Here is a 25,853-nt window from a genome sequence, read left to right on the forward strand (position 1 = left end):
AACAGTGAAATGCGAGACAAACCACAAATTAAAGCATTGTGAAATCAACAACGGTCAAAGCGTCGACTTGAACATCGTTTTCGCATCGTGGAACAACTTCCATTTCACTTCGCACCCCAGCAGATTCAAGAATAGAACAAAACAGGTAAGATTTTATCTTTTATTTAATTTCCTTTTGCAGTTTACAAATAAGGGTGTGGGTTCCCTATGGCTTAACTGAATTCTTAATACGTAATTGAACAATAAATAATGAACACTGGTTCAAAGCATTGGACAGATGAATGCAAGCATTAAGGGTTTGTGAGTCTCAAAGCATAAAATTAATATGAATAATTCATGCAATTAATGAAGGTTGCTATGGTCATATAGTTATCTTTATGGCAGGAAAGCGGTCTTGTACAACCACTATGACAATTATTTCTAATGACGCAATACAAAAGCGTTGCTGGTATCGCTGCTCAATGTATGTTTCCAAAAAGGAGGTCGGTCTTAGCAGTGCCGAATGCTAAATCAAGGTTGATGGACATATGGTCCATAACGAAATGATAAGGGAGAAGATAATTATATTACTTAATCACTGCGAAATTTTAATTACGAACATCAATAATTAAAATAAAACTGAAAAACAAACTTATTCAGAGCAAAACTTGCTGGCGAAATTTTTCACAACTTCCTTACCTCTGCTCTGAATCCAAATTTTTTTGTTCAGTTTAGTTATCATGTTTCAAGAGCAGAAAATCCCGACCTTTTCGGCAAACTTGTTTTAAAAACCGGGAAGATTAGCATCTGGTTTGGAAGACATTACTCCGACAACTTTGGGCAAACAGTCGTAATCAAGAGCATAACCAAAACTAGTGGAGTTTCCAGTATCATTTGATAACTTCCGATGGACTGGCCTCGTTGTCTTGCCGATAACCTTGTTAATATCTTTACCCGGTTCCACTTGTTTGTTAGAAACCTTTTGGGTTTCCTCACTCTCATCGATAACGTGTGTCATCTCTGCAGTGGCTTCAATACCAAAAGCTTGGTTTATCTCAGCCTGCTCAGTCGACTGAGGTCTGGAGGTTTTCTTTCTCTGCGCATGCTTGTTCTCTTCGTCTGGAAAAGAGCCACCAAGGTACTGCGTGAAACACTCGTTAAGATCAATCGTGCCGTTCAACTTCTGTACTTGATGTAGACCTGCACGCACGTCATCGTTAATGTTCACCCGCTTTCTTTGTGGATATTCTTGGTCGTGTTCTGTGTCCATCGTGTTTTTTCTTTTCAGTAGGTAAGGATTGGTTGACTTTCCCCCTTTGTTTAAGCAAAAAGTGCTTGTTGAGTCACGGCAGATAACGGGAGCTGAACGCGCATTATTTTTATGATTTTTGCCATCGGGAATATCCTTGGAGGCTGCAATGGAAGGGATTTCATCAAAGCTTCTATCTCCGCAAAGGTACTTTTCGCTTAGTATAGTCCTCAAACTTTTAGACGTCGTTTCTCGTTGAGCACCACAACTTTTAGCGGAATTAGAATAATTTTGTGAAAAATTTTGGTGATAGACTTTCACCTGGCGAGCAGATGAGGCCATCCTTTTGAAGGAAGAGGAATTTTCAGCAAAGCTCTTGTCTTTGACACTGGAATCACTTCTTTTAAAAAGCGCTTGGGACTGACAGCGATGAGCTGCATAGCTGGCTTTCTTTCGTCCGCCTTTTCTCATAAAGTCAGACCTCTTAGGGATGTAATGCAAGGGAGCATTCCCAGTGTCACGTTCTTGCCTGCAAAAACATTTTACAAAGTCGTGGTTGTGAGGTGCAAGGAAACCAGAACTCGATTCACTAGCTCTAGATGTCAGGTCTGTTGTAACATTTTGGATGGAAGCAGGAGAGTTTCTCTGCTGATAAATCATGGTGTTGGTTACTTCCGGTGGGCTGGTGCAGCGTTGGTATTCCCACCTTGGTTGTGTGTGGTTGAAGTGGCTGGTCCAATACATGTACTCTTCTCTCGTCAAGTACGGCCGGAGGAAAAATGCGTCTGAAGTAGTATGACTTGACATTTCCGTTGAAGAGTACGGATTAACAACTGGGGAAAAAATGAAAATCACAAAGATGAATGTTTTCTTACATGTACTAGACATTAATTGATAATGGCAATAGTTGGGAGTGGGAAATTGTGGAAACTGTAATTCTGAAATTAATAAACAAAGCAAAATAGGTGGAACTAAATCAAAATTAGAACTATTAATTTTGGGCAGTTTTTCCAGACCTGGACATTCTTGCTTAGAATTGCCAAACTGATGCTATAATTGTCCATCTAAGAGAATGAACCAATGCATTCCTGATATGGTAGCCACCTACGACTATTAATCTCGGCCTGGCTCGTACTATTAGTAATGGTCATGGCATCAGTTGCTGCTGATGTGCTACAATTCCTGCAGCACATTCCTGAACCCCATTTTTCTCCTAGAAATAGCCTACACCAGTGTTCAAAGGGGGTAAAAGCTCAAGGGAGTATTGGCCAAAAGTTTGACTGTGAGCTGAGACAGCGGAGTAAGAGCTGACTGATGATCACGAGAACCGAGTTTCAATCAAGCACCCCCAATATGCAGACCCTCTTCCAACCACGTATCGGTTTAGTTTGAGATAGTTTGAGAAGCGAGGGCGCAAGCGCCTATTAAAGGCGGGAATTTTGGCGCGAAACTCACACACCTCTGCGACTTCTGATTGGACGTATCATTTTTCTCACACTTGAAAAAACATCGTTCGCGATTCTGATTGGACGTATCATTTTTTTTTCACGTGTGAAAAACATCGTTCGCTCCTCTGATTGGCTAGAACGCCTTTGCTATATGAAAATTTACGACAGCTTTTTGGTGAGCATTTCTCAGTATGTATAATAATATATAGTAATACTGTTCACGAGACTTCAATGTTAATAGCAAATATTTAAGAGATGATAGGCATTTCAGAGAGACCCGAGACGGACTTCCCAATATAACAATTCTATACTTCTAACATCGGTTTTGGTTCGGTTACGTTCGCGATGTGGTATTCTTTTGCGTCTCTTAATTGAGTCATAACAGCATGCTAAGATTTCAATCGATGAAAGACAGTCAATAATCCGATTGCACTTGATGGGAAAAAGGTGAACCAAAAGGCATGAGGCAAATCAGTCAAGCAAACATACCAAAAAAAATCGGGAAAAAAAGCAACACTTCAACAACAACGAAAATTGACGTCAGATCTTTGTGCTTTGTTGCCCATGATATTTGGCTATAAATCCTCTCTCATGCAACCCAATATATCTGATAATAGTATGAATTCCATGTTACGACGCATTCTTTTAGAATCCGCTTGCCGTTTGTTTATTGTCGATGTCGACTCGTCGCTAACAAGATGAATTAACATGGCCTTTGGATAGTGATAATCACAGCTGGAAAGTGGTGGCCATAGGTCTTTTGATGAGCGGGCTTGTTTGTTTTAATAACGTCAGTCAATGGCGACCTCGATGAAGATACACTGCGACGACGGCTTCCGTATACACAATTCTTTTGAGGGCCTTCAGGGTAAATATTTTTCTTTCCTACGGACGTTGTTTCACAAGTGTCACTTGACCCTTTCCTTTTTCCTGCGGACCATGCACTTACCGTACTTCAAAAGTTCAGACAATTTGAAGTGGGACAGGAAGGAGGTCATTTATCGGTCATTGCGTCATCGGAAACGCTCGAAGGGCTTTTTGTTCAATTCCATTTGAGCCAAACGACCCTTTCTATAACTTTTGACTACCTAATTTCAAGAACATAGCTTTCTGTCGGAGTTGTTTTATTGTGCTTTTCAAGGGGGTCTTAAAATCTTTTTGACTCCATTGATTTAATGCTTAAGTGTGACCATTGAAATTAAATAAATGATACGAAGCCGTACTTTTCTGTGGTACAGTATACAGTAATATACTGTACAAGGTGATTCTAAGCTACAGTGTCTAGTCTGTGGACGAAATCCATGATGTGTGACCATTCAAATGAAAACTTCTGATCAGTACTTTCCTGTGGTGGTATTGATTATTATGCTGTCACCGGTCATCTAAATTGATCTAACTTAACCTAAAGTGTGACCATTCTTCAAATGAAAGTTACTGAGCAGTTCCTGTGGTACTGTTTATTAGGCTGTAAATAAAGTGATTCTAACTTTAGAGTAGGTGGGTAAAGTCCTTAAGCGTGGCCATATTCAAATGAAAGCTACTGAGTAGTAATTTCCTGTGGTACTGTTTATTAGGCTGTAAAAGTGATTTTGATATTTGTGTCTGCAGATAAAATCCTAAAGTGTGACCATTCAAATGAAAGCACTGAGAAGTACTTTCCGCTACTGTTCATTACGCTGTTCAAGGTGGTTCTAACTTTTGAGCCTGTAGCCTTTTGAGCCTTCCATAAAAGTGACGGAGAGGCTCGTCGGAAAATTAAACTCAGACCCCCAAGGGAGACCGATGTGGCTCAAGCTTAAACTGACCCCTAAAGGAGACATCTAAATAAGAGCTAGGGATCTAAATAAGTACTAGCCTGTGCCAGGCTCTCAGATAGAACCTCAGATAGTATAGTGGGAACGTATTAAAACGAGCGAAGCGAAAATAAGACGCGCACGACTTGGGAAAGAGGGCGGTGGCGGCCCAGCCCCCGCGCGTTTTTCGCATTACTGAACGACTTTCCACCACCATCTCGGAGCCTGGAACAGGCTAAATAAGTGCCAGGGATGTGTTCTTTTTTAAACGTTAGATTTCTGAGCGGTCAGTGTCAAGCCTTTTGTGTACATTTCTTTATGCAAAACCCTAGGCAATACCCGAAAAGGGCAGCTATATAGTGACTTTCCGTCCCGAACACCCTAAGTGAGACCAAAATCTTCAATTTACTCTCCTAATCGAGACGAGGGGCATCCCGGCACTTTACTATGGGAGTCCCCGGGGGGTTGTTCGTGACTGGATCAGTATTGAGATCTTGTCGATAAAACTCTAGCTATGCTGGGTGAAAGTATTCAACTGAAAAATATCGTAATACAGATAAAGATTAAACCCTCTGGTTATTGTAACAGTTGAGTTTACAGTTCGGAAGTGATTCCGATAAAATAATGCAGATGGAAGTGCGCAAATTTTTAACTCCCCGCATACTTACAATAACGACTTCCTTTTTGCGTAGAAAGCACGTGCTCAACATCTCCATGGCCGTTTGCGATTCCAAGACTACAGCAGGGTTTTGCGAACGCGGGAGAACTTAACGGAGTGGTCATATATCGTGAACTACCACAGCATAGCGGTGAACGACACGAGCCACAACCACTGTAAGGTTGTTGGAAGGCTGAACTTTTTCCATTACGGACGTGACACGACATCATCCTCCTACCTCAGGAATGAAATCAAGCGAACGTGTCAGCAGACTTGTTTGTAAATGCAATAGGATCAGTGTAAGACGCTTTTAACAACTAAAATGATGTTCGTGCACGTCCGAGCACTTCGTGTCACCAACTCAGGAGTTAAAAGATTGCCACTGGAAAGTTTTTCTTGGCTGTTCAAGAGAAAGGATGAATAAAGTGGGCCTGTTTTTGTTTTAAGGTCGTGTTTTTCCCGGGCAATGACGTAAACCTTTAAACAACTAGAAAAAAACAACTCCAATATTTTTGACAGACTCAAGGGTGCTCAACGGGTGACTGCACTATCGAAGTAAATATAACTTTAGCAAACACTTTCATGGTATCTTCCTTAAATTGTGTTTTCAGAGCAGCAGGAAAAGGATAAAGCTTTTTTGGCCAGTCTCAATTTGATTTGATATCGTAAACGATATTGATGTTTCAGCAGTCAAATATAATGAAGTATATGTTTTAGCCGGCGTACTGATACTGATCGATATCAGCCTCGCTATTATAACCAACCCTCCAGTGTTTTCTGTTCCGCGTTGTTTAACTGAGTAACAGTTCGCTTCGTCGACGATCTGTCAACAAATACCATGCGTCTTGATAACTCAAATTCATTTGCACAATAAAGCCATGGAATATGCGAAATAGCAGCCAACTAAAGTACGGTTTATCACCCACTTTCAGTTTATAGACCTATTGTTGTTAGCGTTAAATAATTAATAAAGGAAATAGTTGAAGTATGCATCACTAGGTTTTAGAAAGCTTTTCCGATGTCATTTCAAAAAGGGCTTACTCTTCTTCATGTACCGTTTTTCCTTTTGATTCACTTCATATCTCGCTCATAAAAGTGCCATAAAAGATTATTAAAACTTTTTCCACTGTTGCTTTTCAAAAAAGAGTTTGTATCTGGTGTTAGAAAGCAAATGAAAATCATCAAAACTTCGAGGGAAAAAGCACCAAGGTCAACGCCGTCATTGTCTTTTGAAGGGCGGTTCATTTTAGGAAGCTAGCTTCGCACCTTTTTGCCATGGTTCCCATGACAACTTTTTGCGCACAAATTTTATAATTGCCATAATGTTTTATGTTTGAATGGTCAGAAAGAATAGTCTTGCTCCAGGGCATAGTTTATCCTGGGAAGTTGAACTTGTGATAAGCAATCTATTTACGCGACAGCACGTTCTTCTTATATTATACTGGTTCTTTGAGAGAGCCCACTCTGTACTCTCTACTTCTTTTAAAAAGATGTTCTTTTCTCAGTTTTAAACGTATTATTGTGTTTTAATCGTAGCCGACGTAACCCGTGACGTAGTACCACAGCTTTTCTCGGAAAAAATGTATTTTTACAATTATAGTTGCGTCCATGAAGGTAATAGAGCATTATACTTATTTCTTTAGCCTTCTTTTCTGTTTGAACTACGCGGTTTTTAATAAACACGGGACACAGCTGATAGCTCGAAAATAAAACTTTTTGTGAAAGTGCAGCAAACACGGAACAACAAATCCGAGGAACAGAGAGAGGCAAAATATCATATACTAGGAAACTGAAATCGAAAGGGCAGAGAACATCGCTCAATCAATATTATTAAACATGGTTAATGTTTGTCGCAATCAAGCTTTTACTAAGTATTTTCTATCTCTTTTGGCTTGAAACGGTCCACTGATCGCGTTAGCATGGACAACAAAATGGAAGATTCGAATTCGTGATTCTGTCATTGAACACGACTTTTGATTTTCAGAGTAACTAATATCCTGATCACGATTGTCCACTGGAACAATATGAAATTACAACACTTCCTTTGAAATAAAGAAAAAAAAAGAGACGTAATTAACAGATAGCCTTCCGGAAAAGTATAAAAACAACGTAGATGCCACCTCGTTAGAAAATGCGGCCATGAGGACCAGTGAAAATAATAGGTTGTTGTAACAAGGAGGAAATGTATAGGACGCTTCCTAGAAGAAAATGACGGAGAGTTTTTAACGTTTGGGCCAAAAAATTGTTATCGTACTAGCCGTAATTTGAACGGTGGTAAAGCGGGATTACAGATTGTACTCAATAATTTTTTATATAACTTGAGGAACCGTTGCGTTGTACACCTGTACTAAAGAAAATTTAGGTTACGTGGCTAAAATGCAAATTGCTTTAGCACTACTCAACCTCGGACGAAAACTGACTGGAGGGAATCACTGAGTGGTAATGATCTACACCGTTGTTTCGTAGCATGTACAGTCTACTGTAGATTAAAGTTTGAGTAAATAAAACTCACCATAACACGGACTGTTGTTTGACTAATTCACCTTCAACTTACGAGCGCGTTTTATACTGTTTCAGCATTTCCTGAACTTGATTCGTTATATGTATTTTGCTATAGAAACTATTTCCTGTTTCCTTTACTTCCTTGTTGCAAATGACGTTGATTGACGACTGTTGAATATTTAGTGAAATAATTTTGGACGCAAGCGAAAAACAAGAAAGTAATCTTCCTTCCAACTCTGCGATTCCAAAGTTAATTTTCGGTACGTGATTTACGATCAAAGCTTTTATGCGACCGCCTTGTTCGTTATGATAACCATATTCTTTCCAGCTCAACCTAAAAATACTCAATCGATGTCTCACCTAATATCTCATTATCTCCGTTTTTTGTTACCCTTTGATGGTGGAATTAACATGATCGATTTTGCTGTACTTTTAAGACAGAGTTCAGATGATATGACACGGCACTGCCACCTGCCTAGATGGATGCCATTCATTTTTGGATTGATGAATTTGTTACTTAATGGCAATGAATTGAGTGGGCTTGAAAGGGATCTTTTTACTTCCTTGTTCTAAAAAAAGAAAATAAATTGATGGCGATTCCCTTCGGAACAGTTTATATGTCACAACTGGTTGCCGACGCACTATTGTAAAATTTTGCTCTTTTACGTTTCAAATTTTAATTTAAAGTGACAATCTCAAACTTTGAAAGTTTTGCTCGTTCTTCAGCTATTTTGTTCGTACCCCACGGTGCTACAAAGAAGCTACCTGCTTCCATTCGTTAGTTTAAATCAACAGCTGTAAATACAGACGCGGTCTTGAAAGCTACGTTTTGTCACATTATACCGGATTGTTTTTGCGCCGGCACGAAAATCATACCGGATACGGCTGCTGTTGATACTAGTAAGAATAATGATTTCTTCAAAGGCGACTTCGAAGCCGCGCCTCGCCGATCTCTAAAGAAGGAGAGTCACATATCGGATAGGTGTTCGGCTCGAAAAGCTATCCAGTATGTTGTGAACATAACCTAGCTATAAACTAGAATTTCAACATTTCTTTGGAATTCATGCATCATCTTTTTGGCTAGCGCGGGTCTATCTTCTCTCAAATTTAATTATCCCGCGTACTTCCGCCTTTTAAGGAGAGGAGGTAGTCTCATCTCTAACGTAAGTTTGTCTGGCAAAATTGAAAAAGACGGCTAAAATTATGAATCAGGAAAATCTCTAAGAATGGTACATCAGTAAAAGGGAAAAATAATGGCTTGACGTCGACAAATACGAAAATCCATTCCGGACAGAGGAGCGGGACGAAACGACGTTTGATACTTGTGTTTTACATTTACCAATCGCCAAATGTTTCCTTCTGTTTTTATAATTTCTGATTTTCAAGTTGAAGTTTAAAAAAAATACGTACCTATTTGCAGAGCCAAATGGGAACTATAAGTAACCCTGCAAACTTTGATATTCTTGATAATCCTAAAAGCACTTCACGGTAGTCAGGGGTATTGGTACTCCCGGTTCAGACGCCGAACGTTTCAGTGCGGAACCTAGTGCATAAATCTGATTATCTTGGGCGGATTTAGGGGTTGGCCAAGGGAACCGTTGCCACCTTGTTTTTTCTATAATATTTTCTATTATTTTATAGAATCTCAGTAACATAAATAATATCTATATAGCTGCAGTGGCAAGTGTCTCGGCTTCCCCTTTCTGAATTTTCTGGATCCGTCCCTCATTCAACGTATTTTGTTAGCAGTTTGACCTAAATGAGCATTTCTCTCCTTTTGAGTTTAGTTCGGCTGGAGTTAAAATCGGCGCCGGTCTGGGTCTATAAGCCGTTTTGAGCTTCATCAGTCTGGTCAGAGAAGACCTTTGAAAGTGTTGAGCGAGTCTCTCATTTCAGCTTTTTTCAATTCTCTTTTCTCCTTTATTTACTTATATTTTTGAGCCTATCAGTTTATACTTTGAAAATACTGTAAAGCTTATACGTACTCTTCAGTCAGGCTCGTACCTAGCCTGCGATCATGCCCTCTCCCTCTATCTCTGTAATCTGTTTTCAGGAGGAGGGCATGATACATTTCTTTCACAGATCACATGCAAAAATGCCAGAATCTGGACTTTTTTCTGATTGGATAAGAAACAATACGGACGATTTGCGCCGTTCCGATTGGCCAAAACGCCGCCATCCGTTAGTTGTTGTTGATTTCAGTCTGCATTTTTGCTTGCGTAATATTTTACAGTCAAACCAAGTCAAGCGTACCCCCCAAGATTTTATCGGTGAATTGATTATTTGAAAAATGAATCCGTTAGTCGTTCCCGTAACTGGTGTCAAATTCAAAGCGGCATTTCTGCATGCGTAATGAGCAGTGAATATTTTACGAGAACTTCTCTGTATTTGGTCAGATTGGAAATCTTTGAATGCATTAAGCTTCTTAGAAGACATTTACATCAATTTCAGGAAAATGGAGCTGGTAGAAATTTCATAACTGCCTCGCGTGTGAATTCACGGCTCATTACACATACAAGAATGCAGAGATGAATCTGAAATCTACAACTAGCAGCGGATTCAACTTTTGAATAATAAATTCATTAATGGATTCTTGGGGGGTACGCTTGACCTGGTTTGACTGTAATACACACGCGAGTTCGTTATGAAATTTCTGCCGGCTCAGTTTTCTCGCCATTTTGAAAAATGTCTCAATAGAAATTTCATCCATTGAAATATTTTCCATTTCATCTTATACTAAAAGTTGCAGTCAAAAATTCACCGATCATTTGAAGGCAATTTGATACTGGCTACAAGTTACGGAAGCGACAAACGGGTTCACTTTTCAAATAATTAATTCATGAATGGAATCTTGACCAGGTTTGACTGTAATTCCTGTCATTCCTCCTTCAGAAACCTACGAATTACTCTGAGCGATCTTCGCCTTCACAACACTTTTTAGTTCGTGAAATATGGTGCTTCAGCCTAATGTTTTTCTCAGAGCTTTCGGCACAGAACGAAGTCAACGAGCTTTTACTAGTAAATTTTTATTATTTGTAGCCGTTAAATAAAGGTACAGCAGCTCCAACTAGCAGTATTTCATCACAAAAAAAAAAACATTTAAAAAATTATTCTTAGTAAGCGCCATCTGACCGTACTTAAACAATTCTTTTCCCTAAACTTTGGGCGCGATCCATTCAACCAACATTCAGACCGGTCCGACCGGGAAAAGAGGACCACCTCAAAAGGTGGACCTGTTTTTTCGAAACTTTTCCGGTTGGACCGAACCGATCCATTGAGTTTTGGACCGAAATTTCCGGAAATTTTGGTTGAATGGATCGCGCCCTTTATTTCCAATCGAAAGAGACATTACTATTCCCGCCAAAATTTTATTCCCTTCTGGCAAACGCTGATTGGCTAATAACATGACAGGTCAAGCAGACGTTAGATTATGTAAATTAGGGGGCGGTTGATGGCTTGTTAAATAAATGTATCAGGCGTTATTTTTTTCCCTCTCGAGCCAAGGAAGCAACGAAGCAAAAAAAATAGCGCCTGATCTCAGGTTAGCTCGTACCCAGTCGCTATAATTTAACACGTGTTTTGGGAGGTGAGAGAAGACTGGAGTTACTTGAGGTGCGCTTTGAGGTGGGAAGGGACCAGGGCGGATAAAGGTTGGGCGATGAAACGAGCACTCCGCTCTTCAAGTGATGTTTTGCACGCTTCCGGTGCGCTCGAAGGCCGGCGAAATTTTCCTTTTGCCAACCGGAAATCCTATTTTCTCTTTGTCATTTCAGCCTACAGTGTTAAATGGATAAATTCGTTTCATAACAATATTGATAAACAAAAGGGGGATAAACTTTACATAACATAACAAAAAAATTAGCTGGATATATTTGGGTATAGTGGCGTTGTACTAGTACTTCAAACTTTGCCTCGGAGCGGGTACAACGCGCCGTGGCGATTCTCGCAATACGCCGCAAATTCTTTAAATTCAAACCAGCTTGATCAAACCCTCTGTCATTTTCCTGAGTTTCCCTTGATATTCCCTTGATATTCCCAACTAGCCGTCGTTCGTTTGCCGTCTCTTTAATTTGATCCCAGTCCACTACACAACACCTTTTTGCTCGGACGCGCTCGTTTCCTACTCTTTATCATATCCACCCTGGAAGGGACAAAGGGGAAACACGAGTAGCCCTTATGTTTCCAGTTGTAAAGCCCAACTGCGCCCCAGAAGGCATTGTGTTCTTAATAATCCCTCCGTCTCCAACCGAGTTCCTCGGTAGTATAGTGGTGAGTATCCCCGCCTGTCACGCGGGAGACCGGGGTTCGATTCCCCGCCGGGGAGGAGTGATGTTTTTTCCTAAAATTCCTGTTTTGTCTCGTTATTTGTTTGCTTGATTTTTCTTCAACATTTTGAACCAAGCTGGTCGCCAACTTAGCAAAGTTTGTGTTGATGGACTGGGAACATTTCGTAACATTTCGTAACTTTGTGTGCCAAAGGCCGCCATATTGGAACACGAGAGCAAAGTTGTCCGCGGTCCAAAAAATTCGTCGTCCTCATTAAATAAATTTGCACTTTCTAGGGAGGACAGGGTTAATTGCGAGTCCTTGCCTAGCCGAAAAACTTATTCGCTGAAATGTGTTTTTATAAAATTAAACATCGCCTATTGACTGTTCCCTTTTTGCTTTTGTACTCAACAGACTAGAGGACGAATAAAAAAGCAGATCTACACGCGTTTTCGTAAAAACCAATAATTTGTCCCTCCCCTAGACAAGTAAACACAAGTTCTGTAAATGCTCACGTTACCATGGTAATTTAGACAATTGCTCGCCAATATGGCTGCCTCGATTACTCCTGCAAACTCTTGCATTAAACTTTCGCTGTTGGCGTCAAAAGACATATTTTAGAGATGGATATTTAGAATCAAGCATTTGCTATGTCAGCTGCGAATACCGACGCGGGATTTATTTCCAGTACGGGGTTTTCCAGTCAGTGTTTTCCCGTTCGAAGCCTCACTCGATACAAGAGACAAGCTGACGATGGTAAGTGTTTGGCCTTTCTTGAGGCAAAGTGGTGTTTTCTGATGTATTTCGTTAAGTGGAAGATAACCATACGTTTATAAGGTGAATGAATTTAGTTAAAACACGTGGTATGATCAATTTTAGTCTTGTTGGAAAGGGCTTGAAAGGGATAATATTAATAGATAGATAAATAGATAGATAGCCTTTATCTTAAAACGATGAGTATTAAAGCTACAGGAGCTTGTGGGGTCGTTTGCAATTAACTAATCATTAAGTAAACTAAAAATCTAAGACTAGGGGTATATACAGAAAAAACGTTTGAACTTAAATCAGCGGTGCTTACAAATATGAAATTGTGAACATAAACTTAAGTATATACAAAGTCTTCTTTTCTAAAATTACAAGTGGATGCAGACGTTATCTTGAAGCTGAATTCATGAAAATTAACTTGAGATTTAAGCTTCAGCCTGGGATCACGATATGGAATGTTTTTTGTCAGGGCACTACAGTTGTTGGTCACTGCATTCCACAGGACTGAGCCTCTATTAAAACGCGACAGAGTCTTTCATGTAATGCGTGTTGAAGCGTGGAACAATTAAAGAAGTGCAAGTCCGGGTTGAATAGTTTGTGGCCTGTTTCTTAGAAACCAGGGGCTGGTTTCTCGAAGCCTGGTTAGCGCTAACCGTTGGTTAAGAGGTATCAAAATGTATAGGTTTCCATGGTATTTAACGCTGGTTAGATTAACCATGCTTTGAGCAACCCGGGCCAGATCGATTAATGTGACAGGTAACCTATCATGGAAAGCTTTATGAAGGCAGATAAAAATGGCTGATTGATAATGAATAGACACAGTTGGCCATTGGGCCCGTTGTAGGACATCAGCAGATGCCATGTCTTTCGGCAAATTAAAGATAAGTCTCGCAGCCCTGCAGTGAAGTCTTTCCAGGGATTGAAATAAGTCGGAATTGCAGCAAGATCCCCATAGTATAAGACCATAGGTTACTGAAGGCAAAATGACCTTAAAATAGAGATCCTGACGAACGTTCCTAGGGAGAAATCTCGACTTCTTAAGTAATCCTAGTTTTTTAGCAAATGATTTTTTGAGTTCCAGCATATGCTGAGTCCAGATCAGTTTTTCATCGATGGTCATTCCCAGTAATCGTGATTTCGATATCCATTCAATTGTAGAGTTTCTGATAAAGATCGGGGGAATGTTAACCGGGGGATTTCTTCTAGAGAGTAGCATGGCATGTCCTGTTCAAAACGGCTATTTGGTAATTTTACAGTTGTAAAGTAGTGGACTGAGGGACAAAAATAAAGCAACAAAGCTCAAGAAAGCGAAGCTAGATATGATGAGGTTATTGACTATCCATTTCTCTTCGGGTTTCTCCTTCTTACAATTACATTCATGTCTGTAAATTATTTCTCTGTGTTTGTATCATGATATTACTGTACCTCTATCCGCTAACTTCTTTTCCGCATGTTAGTTTGCTTGTACAGTATTAATGATGTCTTGAATTAAACTAACATAAAATAAGTTATAAGACAGGGCTTATAGTGTTGTTTTTTAACCTTGCCTGGTCTATTCAGTTTCTCTGACCATAAACCAAACAGGATGTCGGAAAGGAATTACAGAAGGCATGTCTGAATGGAATCTTCATGTTTTAAAGCCTCCATTTAAAGTTACTGTATTGTTGTTGATATTTTCTGAAGGAGGGGCATGGCTTGTTGCTTACCGTGCCGAGCAGAGAAGAAGATTTAAAGCTGTGTTATGTGCTGGGGATCCAAGTCTACCAACAAAACCACTGATTAAAAACTTTAAAAATGAAGAAACGGACACACTCACTGATGTTAAATCACAAAAACTTGATGGATTTTATCTGGTAAGCTTAAACTGAAGCATTAATAGAATAACTTTAAACTGGACCTATTTCAAAAATTATTGCTGTGCAACAAATAATTTTCCCGTTCCATGTGTTTCTTTTTTTGTCCCAAATCAGGTCAACATACACAGCAAATTGTAAACCATGCTTTTAGCTGAAAGTAAAATATTGCTTCACTATGCTCTACATCATACGTACCGAAAATAACATTATGAAATCTGTATTTTTTCCAGATGAAACAATTTCATGTAGATGATCCATCTGATTTATGCTCAGTAAGAATAAGTGGACAAGAACTAAGAGAGGTACAATATTATGTACATGTATGTTAATTATATTTAAGGATTAGAGCCTTATGTTCAGTGTGCAGAGAAAGTCGTGTCCGATAGCCCTGGTCTAGTGGATTTTGCTGTAGGGCTAGTGATTTTTGCTCTTAACTTGCCCAATGGGTAAGTGCTGTTTTTTGGGGGAAATTCAAATTACAGAAGGATTGTAATCTACTCCTGCTAATCAGAAAGGGTTTTGGAGCTGGTTGAATGACTCGCGGGCTGGTACAATTTGGTAGCTACAGCTTGCCCGAATGGCAGGCTGTAAAACTGACTTTCTTTGCAACGTGTATGTTACATGTAGGTTCATTTTAATAATGGGAAGTTAGCAGGGTAAACAGTGACATTAGTCAAATGAAATGGTGGCAAGTGACACAAGGATGGACTGAAACTGCAACAGTGATGAAGATGAGCATATTAATTTACAATAGTAGCAGCTAGGAAGTTCTTTGGTGTTATTTTCCTTTTCTTTTCCACCCATTAAAATAGCCAGTGGTCATGCTTATAGTAGCTTGGGGAAATCCTGGCCACTGGCCTTAGTGATCATGACATCCCTGAGTGACTGTTCAAAATGTACAGTAGGGTGAAATTTCACGAGTGAGATTTATTTAAGAGCATAGCATATAAAAGCATCTTTCCCCACTGATTTGGTGCTTCATTAATTGACCCATTTTTTGTGTATCTAGGTTAATGAAAATGACTTCTTGCTATTTGACAATGTTATCCATGTTGATGCGGGAGACAACAACCTGCCATTTTGTGAGTTAACAGTAAAACAACTTTGAAATAATGTTTAGCAGTTATTTATAAGTATGCAATAATAATCATTCAGCTTAAGGCAAAATATATTGTACTTCTGGCAAAGAGATTTTTTCTACTTAACATAAATTTAACATGCACACATAATGTAACAGGGATTGATTTTCATGTCTTTTCTTTGGGATATGTAAGTGCCTCTAATGCCCCTCACTTTTTCCCAATTAAAGAGCTTAAAAATAGGGCAAATCCATCATGTAGTGCTTTCATTTGTGGTTACAAGAAAAGTTATAATCAATTATTATTTTCTAGACACTTTCAAGAAAATAGAAATTAATAAAAAAGCAAAATCTTCCTAACAGAGTTTAAAGGTCAAATGCAATTTCCAGAAAGTCATGTAGGATGAGTTTCTTTCATGATGGATTTTACTAACAATGATTATGTCTTACATTTCTTCTCAATATAGCTGCATTTAGCAAATTCTCAGCACTCCAGGAATTAGAACTTCCTTTAAACAACATTCACAACACCATCAAAATCCAGCCAGACATGTTCACAAGCCTGATGACTCTTGATCTTTCCTATAATCGTGTGACTGGAGATGACATTTTGGCACTTGGACTTCTTATGAACCTTCAAACTTTGCATCTAACAGGTAAAAGCAGAGGGATGTTAAATGGTAAATTTGGGTTTCAACAGTGAACCCTTTGTTTAAAAAACTGAGACTTTCAATCAAAACAGTTACTGTGAACTCACAAAACCATGAACACCAGAAATATTTCTTGAATATTATATCACTTTGATTGGTCATTTACACAAATATAAACATTCCTAAAATACTTTAAATGTTCACCATATTATTAGTTCAACAGTAACACTATGGGGTGGAACAAATTGAACACTAAAAGAAAAGAATTTTAACTCTGAAATTTGAACTAAATTAAAACTTTCTGAAACCTACAATTTCCTTGAGCGTACGAATTTTCACCTAGAAACCTTTCCCCCAAGATACTAAGGGCTACTGAATTATATTTATTTTGCAAAGTTGTCTCAGTTTTGCACAGTTGACCTCAAATTGCATTCAGTCATCCATGCAGTCAGTGATTCACAAGCAATCTTAATACATCCATCTTGGTCTGTTCTTTGGAAACATGAGGAGCCTCTGAAATTTCAAAATTTTTCAAGTTGGGTAGATTCTTATGACATTGAGTAGACTGTTCTAAGCAAAATAAACTCTAAGGAGATATCACATGAGTTGCTGCATCATAGACACTTTTTGCCACACGATGAAATTGTGCAATACATACTCTACCACAATGTTTCACACTAGTATATCAAAAGTGCTGATTGTTGCTTTTTTATTCTTACTTATTTTGGCAATAAAGCTAATAATCAAAATTGTAGCTTGGAATGTTTTGCTAGACATCATGATTATTAATACCGGTACATGACTGTATTGTTCCAGACTTCCAAGGTGATTCATGGAACGATTTTAACAGTTAATATACTAGATTACTTCTCTTGAAATATTGATTGCTCTGGAAAATTGTTTTTCCAAGTCACTGACAATCAAAATTTAAATTTTTTTTAGTTATAATTAATTTGTTTTCTAGGCAATGAGATAAAAAGACTTCCAGTGGAAATGACAAGAATGTACAGAACAATAACAGGAATGACAATGTAAGTGTTTAAAAAATTGATTGTTTTCTGCAAATTGAAAGCACTTAATATAAATACAGGGTGTTTTGTCTCCCTCTTCATTTTCTTCTTAATTGCTTATACTCTTAATAAATTCTTAATTAATTGGGGGGCATGAACTTGCTCCCCACCCAATATAAATGCCTGTAAAATTTGGTGACTTTGCTGAGCTATTTATCTTAAAAGTTGCCAGTTTTCAACAAATCACGCTCAAATTTGGCGTTTTTACCAATTTTAAAGCGTTCTTTTCAGCCATGTTGACAGATTTTTACTCTGATCCCAATCAACAATTGAAAAAACCGTGGGAGGGTCTTTGTTATGCTGTTATGACGAATCATAAAAAAAATCAGGTTACACAATTAAGTATGGCACAAAACCTTGTGCAAGGTCTAGTTTTCTCTCACCTCATTGGCTTTTTTCCTGCAACAGTATATACTCAGTCTGGTGTTCACTATTGTTGTGAGTTTCAGAGTATTTAATTACATACATGTACAGCATACAGATGCCACTTCTGTAGATAGACTATCATTGTACACAACAACTCACTTCATTTAGTTGGAACATAATTTAACATCTCATCTCTACATCTATCTCCTAAGATAACCATGGAAAGTTCCAGTGTAAAGCAATCGTAAAGTGTTTATTGTTACATTTAATGATAATGGGTTTTGAAAATTAACCCTTTCAGTCCTAATAGTGACCAACAACAATTTTCTCCTAACAATATCCATACACTGTCAAGAGATAAAGTTATGAGAATTAATAAAATGATCATCATAGAGAAAATTCCATGATCTTTTATCAAATTCTCTCAACTCATTCTTAAAGGAGATGTATGGAGATCAGTTTGGAGAATTTGTATGTGGATATTGGGGCTTAAAGGGTTAAGTGAAAGTGCCCTTTCAAATTCACCATTAGCACATCTTCCATAATACACCTTGTCTGCGCCCCAAAACTTTGCATAACCTTTGTTTTTAGTTTCTCCTGGATATAACAGTGGTCCTAAGAGAAATTGAAGACAATGCTTATGCAAAATTTTGGGGGGCAAACAAGCTGTATTATGGGAGATGTGCAAATGAGCTACTTTACAACGTAAATCATGTTTTTTAGCAATTTTCTTTTGTTTTATGCAGGTCAGGGAATATTGAATCCCACGAGAGAAAACTGAGATTTCCTGCTCTGGAAAACTTATACCTTGATCATAATGAACTAACAGATTTATCCACCTTTGCCAGCCTGGCAGGATTAAGAAAGTATGGACTAAAATTTTGTTAACGTTATGCATAAAATTTCTATGAAATTATTTACAGAGTATATCACTGAATGTGAAGACTGATCTGGCAGAAATTTGAACTACCTTGCATGCAAATCAGGGCTGTCATTAAGAGCCAGGGGCCAGGGCTTTTCCCCAGCTACTGTGAATGTCTGCTTTCATAGGAAAATAGAAGAAAATAGAACCAAAAGAAATCCCTAGCTCTGATTCCCTGCCTACTTTTTGTATTTACCCGGCAACTTGTAATCTCTGTGACATCCGTGATGCGAATGCAGTGCCTGTTTCTCAGGTATGCAATAGTTGAACTGCAATCTACAGCTGGTAATGGATTCACTTTTATATAATAAGTTTATTGGTTGAATGTGGGGAAGGCTTGTCTTCCCTGGGCCTGTTTTAAAAGTCAAAGCTTACATGTGCTTAATTTAATACTACCGAAACGTTTAGCCTGCGTATCAGGAAAAGCAATCTGTGATAACTGAATTCAAAACTTTACAGACCGTTTAGTGAGGAAGTCATCCACGGTCATTAAATGACAAAAATTATACAGGTCTTGATGTTGTTTATTATTTGTATAATTGTAAGCATCCAGACGAGACAGTTATTCATTTCGTGCTCAAGGGCTAGTTCAATTAGCTTGTAGGTTTTTTTTTAAATTTTATACTTGTTTTCCAAGTGTTATATTTGATAATTTGTAATGTGATTTTTCATAGTGGCATAGTGAAAAGTTAGGTAATTAGATTTTGTTTCTAAGAAGGGCGTCTCAAGGAGCGTATTGTGCTAGAAGAAATCAAACTGCTCATATAAGCACAACTACCAATTTAAAATTCTAATTTCTTCAACAGGCTGAGATATCTTAATTTGGAACACAATGAAATCTCCTCCATTCCCCATCTTCGGCTTCTGGGTGCCCGAGTAAGAGACCTTTCCCAGAAAGAGAATGAAGATGTCTTCAACGAGGAGCCGGGTGATAGCTCTGCACCTAGTTTTCCTCAGGAGAAGGACAGCGATTCACAGGGTAAAAATGAAGGACATTTTAGTGATACCAAAGAGGAATCGAAGACTGAAGAGAAGAAAGAAAGTAACGACGAGTTGATTCTTGATGAAGTTGATAAAATTCTAAACCAAAAACTGGCGGATGATGAACAGAATGAGGAACACAAACGGCCTGAAATGCAACCAAAATCCAGCGTACTTACTGAAGATGCTTCTCTTTTAGGTACGTTTATTGGAATGTATTTCGATGGTCTTGACTAATAAGCGCGTAAAAAATCACTAATTTATTAAAAACGCTAGACTGCAAATAGTCTCTTTTTCTCTTTTAAACTTCAGTAAAGCAAGAGCATTACGCGTGAGGGGCGACTAGAGAAGCTGCGAGAAAAAAGGGGGCAAGCCCCAGCAAAGAAAAAACATGAGTTATTCTCACTTTTTCTTCGCCAGGGCTTGTGCCAAAAGATGCTTATTGTCCCAAGCTCGTGACATGACAGTTTCACTGTTTATTATTTTTAATTGTTCGTGTGATACACATGAAGACATGAAGATTACTGCTTTTGATATTTCAGGTGACCAATATAATCCACCGATGCCTTTCGCCCACTTACTTCACCTAAACCTTGCAAATAATCTCATCTTTGAGGAAGAAGGGCTCTTGGCTTTGATGGGCTGGCCTTCTCTTAGAGAACTTGTGTTGTGGGGCAATCCGCTTACCACTGCATTCAAGGGAGACCCACCAATTCTTTCATTCCAGCTCGGAAGACTTAAAGGTGTGAGAATTTTCAGGTGAGGAACACTTCTGAAGTTTTATAGTCAAGGTTATAAAAAGAGATCTTGCGGTAAAACGGTTTTGCGCCTTCATATGTCCAGCCGTACAAATCGAAAGTATCCCTCTGCTCCTTCGTTTTGCAGGACGCGCCGTGAACACGTTTTGACGGTTTATTTTTCTCCTTCTTCTTTGCAGGCAAAAGCCCCCGAAAAGGCCCAAGCCAGTTTTGAATCTTGCGAACACTAATAGAAAAGTAAGTTGATTTTCAAGAAACTCTCCCATGGTCCCTGGTCTTGTTCAGGTAGTGTGTCTGCCTGACTTTTAGAACGATGCGGCGTAAAATTAGTTAGATCCCATTTATCCGTGACTGTTACCGCAAATAGAGATTGATGGCCGAATTTCGGTCATCCAGTGGTGGTCCTTTTCTTCATTGTCGTGCTGTTGTAAATCCCCAAAGTGTTTAGCCTCCCACGCAGGTGTTTTTAGGAGAGTCGTATTTTCTCCCTCCCCTGAAAACGCTTTCGAGAAAGGTTATAAAGTGTTTGGTCAAGCAATTGCCCGAAACGTTTGTGATAATGAAGAGAGGTGTCTTAGTGCAGATCGCGTCGGTCTTCAGGCGGTAAGATGGACTTGAAACGAAGTACTATTTCTACGACTACAATGATCGCAGGGGTTTGATACACTCCTCTATGTTCCGGCGGGAAAGAGAAGTTATCCGGATATTCGTTGGTCTGCTAATGCTCCATTCTTCTGCGGCGTTTTCTAACCGTGGGCATCCACCCCGCTACCCTGGGTATTAGTAGCCTGCCAGCAAGCTCTCTATTTGGGGGAGTCGCGAGAATTCACGCGAGAGCCACACGCGAAAAGAGATTTTCGCTCTCTATGGTTGAAGAGCTTGCTTGCAGGCTAGGGTATTGGAGTTTTTTGTCGCATGCGACGTTCGAGTACTGTGGAGATGTTGAGTTCGTGGTCGGCTACGTTATCTGCCAAAGGCCTAAGCTCTGGCACGGTCCAGGGAATCACCTTTCCACGTACTGTAAGGAAATTTAGCTCCGCTAGCTATTCCCGTGTTATCATGTTTTGTATTTGCATGACGGTAAAATTTATTTAATTTCCTCTTTTTCGAACCCCAGGTGAAAGACGCTCTTCCTCCAATGCCCAAGAAACAATTTCTCGCTATGTTGGAGGGCCCTCCTGAGAAGACATCAGACGAATACATTGGATCACCGTACAGAACGTTGCCACCAATAGGATCTGCCCCGCCCACTGGCCGACGCTCGAAATCCACCAGCCCTAGGAAGCTCTCCACAGCTCCTGGTCTGACGGAGACCACACCGAGAGACAGTGTACGACCTCAGTATGAACGCACTAACAGCATGCCTCCAGAGATGCCAGGGTCTTCTCAGTACAGGTCTGACCTCAGCACAAGGCAGACCGTGAAGACAGATGGACAAGCTACTGTTGGTGAGAGCGTCGGCACTGCTGATGGGCGTGGTCAGCCACGTGCTGATCGACAGATTAACTCTGAAGATGGATTTTTCATGACGCAAGTAAGACTTTTTAATTTCCTGAGGTTTGTTCCCCTAGCATTTTTGATATTCGAGGTCCATGCATTACATATGGTCGGGTTTTTCAAACATGAATTTCTCGCCGATAATTTCTCTGGTTAAGCTGGGCCTATAATACGTCAGGACAAGTTTATAAACGAACAGAGTGATCATGTTAAACTTAAATTAAGAGAAAGGTGGATTGCATTTGGATTTCCACGGGAGTAAGATGGAAAATGTGCATTTAAAATTCATACAGGAAAACTATTTTTACAGTAACGTGAACACTTCCGAGTCATAGGAAGTAGCTAGTGTTACTTTTCATTTGAAAAAAAAAAGACCTACTCAACATACCAACTAGATTCTAGCACTGTTTAGTTATCAGCCTTAGGACTTCATTGACAGGCTCAAAAGTCAGAACCACTTCCAACAGAAAAACATCGTTCCACAGTAAATCACAGAGCTTTCAGTTTCATCTCACTATTTCGCGAACTGTATAAACTGACTATTAACAATTTTTTGTCGATTTTTTTGGCCCCGTCTTGCGTAAGGTTTGTTCATTCATTGCCATTTACGCCAACAGGTAGATGACCTTGAAGAAGGACAAGAAGTGGAGCCTCCAAAACAAAAATCGAAGAAAACAAAACAAAACGAGCGACCATTTAGCGTGGAAACAAAATACAAAGGCTACGAAGAACTGTTGGATGTTGATGAAGATGACCCGGACATTCTTATTCCGCGTGACGTGCAAGGAAGTGTCAGGGCTTTAAATTACGCTTTGGCACACCCTTTGATCTTTAGTGAGCCGCACGGTACATACAAAGAAGGGAGATTGAAGAAGGAAAAGGTAATCTACATGCTGATTCTGTGATACAAACACTTAGGCAAAGCTAACAGCGAAGCCCCCGTATTCCGCGTGGTCAGGGCTTTGAATTATGCTTTGCTGCACCCTCTGATCTTTAGTGAGTCGCACGGTACATACAAACAAAAGAGAGTGAAAAAGGCAGAGGTAGTCTATATGTCGATTTTAAATCAAAGCTGCCTTGGTTGCCTCAAAACACGTCCGTTTCATTGTAAGCAATACAGGCAGCTGTTTTATTGCTCTTTTTTGTCTTATAATTTTAACACATAGGCAAAGCTAAAAGCGGAGCTCCCATATAATCGGACGGTAAATCGTATCCTGCATGTCGTGTAAGGAAGTGTTAGGGCCTTAAGTCAAATGGTGCATATAAAAAAAAGAGAATTACAAAGACTAAGGTATAAACTATATGAAAAAATACCGTTGGCTGTCTCAAAACTAGCGTGTTTCCTTATCGCTTGGAACACTCGTACGCAATACAAAAACTGGTCGCCCTTGTAGTAGTTGTTGTTTTTTCTTTGTCGTATCTTGAGAATGTCAGAGTTTTTTATTTGCGGGGGACAATCAGCTCCGTCAGTTCTTAATATAACCTTCTTAACTGCTTTTTGTGTGCAATCTGATGTGTTATGCCACGGATTGAAGTACCTTTCTTGTTCTTGTTTTTCAGACTGTATCGATATCAGTTGGGTCCAAATCACGACAAAGTAAAGTTGAAGAGCTCGGTGGGATCTTGGACAAAATGAGAGTTCAATCCAAGACAAAAGAGTCTAACCTAGGTGAGTTTCTTGTCAGCGAGACTGCATTCAGTTAGATATTGGGTACCCAAAGTGTGATTACACCATATTGTGCCGGTTCTGGGCGCGGCACTTGTGGTCGGATTCCAATTGTGAACAGTTCCTATCTTACAACTTCATAATATTTCAACAGATTACACCATGTTGTGCCGGTCTTAGGCGCGGCACTTGTGGTCGGATACCAAGTGTGAACAGCCACTATCTTACAATTTCACAATATTTCAACAGTACCAGACATCTCAACCGGAAGAGTTAACCCAAAAAGCAGCTTTTCCAGCGTAAACGATGGTTGACTAACATGATTGTCACTTTCTGTCTGCTTTGCTTTAGCAACCGCTCTTCAAGATTTCAAGAAAGACCCTAAACACAAACAAGAGTACAAGGAGGCCAAAAAGCTTTTAAATGAGGTGAGTAAAATTCTCTGCGTTTTCACTCCTTGATTTTTTAACTTTGAATTTGAATTAGAAATGGCCTAGACATGATGTGTTAATCAGTTTTCCTTGCAATTGGCGGGCCTGAAGTGTCTTGCTAGATCACCGTAAGTGAGGAAGAAGGAGAGAGTGTTGATCGAGGAATACAGAAGGAAGGTCCTGTTTGAAGGGCAGTTCTAGGATTTTGTTTTAGGCGGGTGCGTTCTGGGGTTAAGCCGACGAGGGGTTATAAGTTCCAAGTATATCTGGAGTAAGAAGATGGGTGTAGGCGGGCTGCACCTAAGAATCTAAGACTCGCCCTTTTTTTCAGGCCAGTTGTTTGGAAGCTTATGCTAGTTAATTTCTTATTATACCTTGAGAAAAAGCTCACTTTCCCCCTTCATATTATTTTGCTTCCCTCAGGTGCAAACAATATACAACGAGGTTCGTGTTGCTTCACTGAAACCTGCTGCTACTGCGCGGGATCTGTTAGGAACAAAACCTGAAAGAAGAAGAAGTGCAGAGAACAAAGAGTCTGGCGGAGAAACTGGTCACGATCTTATGGAAAGTTTAGGAGGCGAAAAGAATATTGGAAAGGAACTGAAAAGATTTAAAGAAAAAGTCGATAGCCGGTTATGAAATTAGGTTTCAACAATAGAGAGCCAATGATCATGGAATCGCTCCAATTCATCGCCGTATTTCTAGCTAGTTTCTTGCCGTACATAGTGATTTTGTGTGCATATAAAAGCTAGTCAGTGCATCTGACAGGTATATACTGTACAAAGATTGTAAATAAGTTGTACATAAAATTTTTTAAAAGAGAATGAGAGAATGCCAGTACTTTAGTTTATTCACCTTTGAGAGAGAAAAATGAGAAAATAAATTCAATTAAAGTGTGTTTCCTCGGTTTGCCATAAGGCGTAGGAGCCGTGACTTGTCTTTTCCCCAGTCCTCACGTTTCGCAGTTTCTTTTTGTCGCGCGTTGTTCCAGGCGTTGACTTGATGCAGTTTGGTTATGGGCCCCTGGTTTGGTGCACGTAACCACATGACTTAAGACAAAGGTCTTATGATAGCTGCCGGCACTGTTTAAGAGATATCTCAAAGATATCGGAATTCTGAGTAAAAGTCGATTTTCCTGTGTTAATAGTTGCCATCTTTAGTTTTGAAAGCGGAGAAAGATTGGACTTGAATTCTAAAAGACTGTATCGAAGTTTAGAAAAAGAAGAAGAAAGTCGTTGCCTTGTGTTCACGTCCTCTAATCTCGCACCCAGATCTCACTCTGTTTTACCGTGGGAGATCTGGGTACGAGATCACACGTCCTCCACAAAACGTGAAATTAGGCATTTTCATGTCGTAGTCGAGCAGTGACGGAAAGGAAATGTACAAAAAAGCGTGATGCACGTGCAAAGCTATTGTTTTGCCGATCTAAACCAATTGCTTTTTGCTGTTCTCGTTGACGTCGCCGTTGTTGCTTAAGCTCCCTATCAACGAGAACGGCAAAAAACAATAGTTTAGATCGGCAAAACAAAAACTTTGCCCGTACTTCACGCTCTTTTGTGCATTACTTTGCCGTCATTGTCCGACTGCGACGTGAAACTGCCTAATTTCACGTTTATGTGGAGTACGTGAAGACACGGACAACGACCCCCGTTTTCTTTTTCTAAACTGTGCAATTACAGTCGGCTTTAGAATTCAACTCCAGAAAAATTCGCCAACATTTCACGAATTGAACGAGATGGAAAACGCGTGATAAAGTTTGAAGCAGCGCGAACGCCATTTTCAACTGACGTTTTCGTAGCCGTCGCCGTTGTTATTGCTTGTTCCCTAATATAATCTCTCCTCTGCACAGGTCTCCCATCCTTGCTTTGTACCAGTGACGGCTATTTTATTGGAATACCCAGCGGAAACCTCTGAGGAC

The 25,853-nt window shown here is 39.5% G+C and overlaps 2 protein-coding genes and 1 non-coding gene across 3 annotated transcripts; 2 read left to right on the forward strand and 1 right to left on the reverse strand.

Moving 5' to 3' along the window:
- Positions 1–202: 202 nt before the first annotated feature.
- Positions 203–5,454, reverse strand: LOC140949887 (uncharacterized). The gene is made up of 2 exons (XM_073399030.1): positions 5,138–5,454; positions 203–2,061 (listed from the first exon to the last, which is right to left on the reverse strand). The coding sequence occupies exons 1-2, from the start codon at positions 5,355–5,357 to the stop codon at positions 764–766; spliced, it is 1,518 nt and encodes a 505-aa protein (XP_073255131.1). The 5' UTR covers positions 5,358–5,454; the 3' UTR covers positions 203–763.
- A 119-nt stretch (positions 5,455–5,573) lies between these two features.
- On the forward strand, positions 5,574–24,815 carry LOC140949886 (X-ray radiation resistance-associated protein 1-like). Its single transcript, XM_073399029.1, has 16 exons — positions 5,574–6,035; positions 12,310–12,651; positions 14,344–14,513; positions 14,747–14,818; positions 15,526–15,598; positions 16,062–16,250; positions 17,209–17,275; positions 18,427–18,546; positions 19,409–19,782; positions 20,126–20,342; positions 20,521–20,578; positions 21,459–21,875; positions 22,456–22,719; positions 23,399–23,507; positions 23,856–23,932; positions 24,359–24,815. Exons 2-16 carry the CDS (start codon positions 12,546–12,548, stop codon positions 24,572–24,574), a joined length of 2,529 nt encoding a protein of 842 aa, XP_073255130.1. The 5' UTR covers positions 5,574–6,035; positions 12,310–12,545; the 3' UTR covers positions 24,575–24,815.
- Trnad-guc (transfer RNA aspartic acid (anticodon GUC)) lies at positions 11,882–11,953 on the forward strand. The gene has a single exon. It is a non-coding gene; the product is annotated as a tRNA-Asp (tRNA).
- Positions 24,816–25,853: the final 1,038 nt, after the last annotated feature.

The sequence above is a fragment of the Porites lutea genome, chromosome 10 (genome assembly GCF_958299795.1).
Source record: "Porites lutea chromosome 10, jaPorLute2.1, whole genome shotgun sequence".
Lineage (NCBI taxonomy): Eukaryota > Metazoa > Cnidaria > Anthozoa > Scleractinia > Poritidae > Porites > Porites lutea.

Bases quoted from the DNA above. Each gene is read 5' to 3' on its own strand.
- LOC140949887 (XM_073399030.1), bottom strand. From the start codon at position 5,357: ATGATGTCGTGTCACGTCCGTAATGGAAAAAGTTCAGCCTTCCAACAA. The intron at 2,062-5,137 runs GTAAGTATGCGG...TTTTTTCCCCAG, and splicing joins GCAAAAAGGAAGTCGTTATT to TTGTTAATCCGTACTCTTCA.
- LOC140949886 (XM_073399029.1), top strand. From the start codon at position 12,546: ATGTCAGCTGCGAATACCGACGCGGGATTTATTTCCAGTACGGGGTTT. The intron at 14,514-14,746 runs GTAAGCTTAAAC...TATTTTTTCCAG, and splicing joins AACTTGATGGATTTTATCTG to ATGAAACAATTTCATGTAGA. The intron at 20,579-21,458 runs GTAAGTTGATTT...TTCGAACCCCAG, and splicing joins TTGCGAACACTAATAGAAAA to GTGAAAGACGCTCTTCCTCC.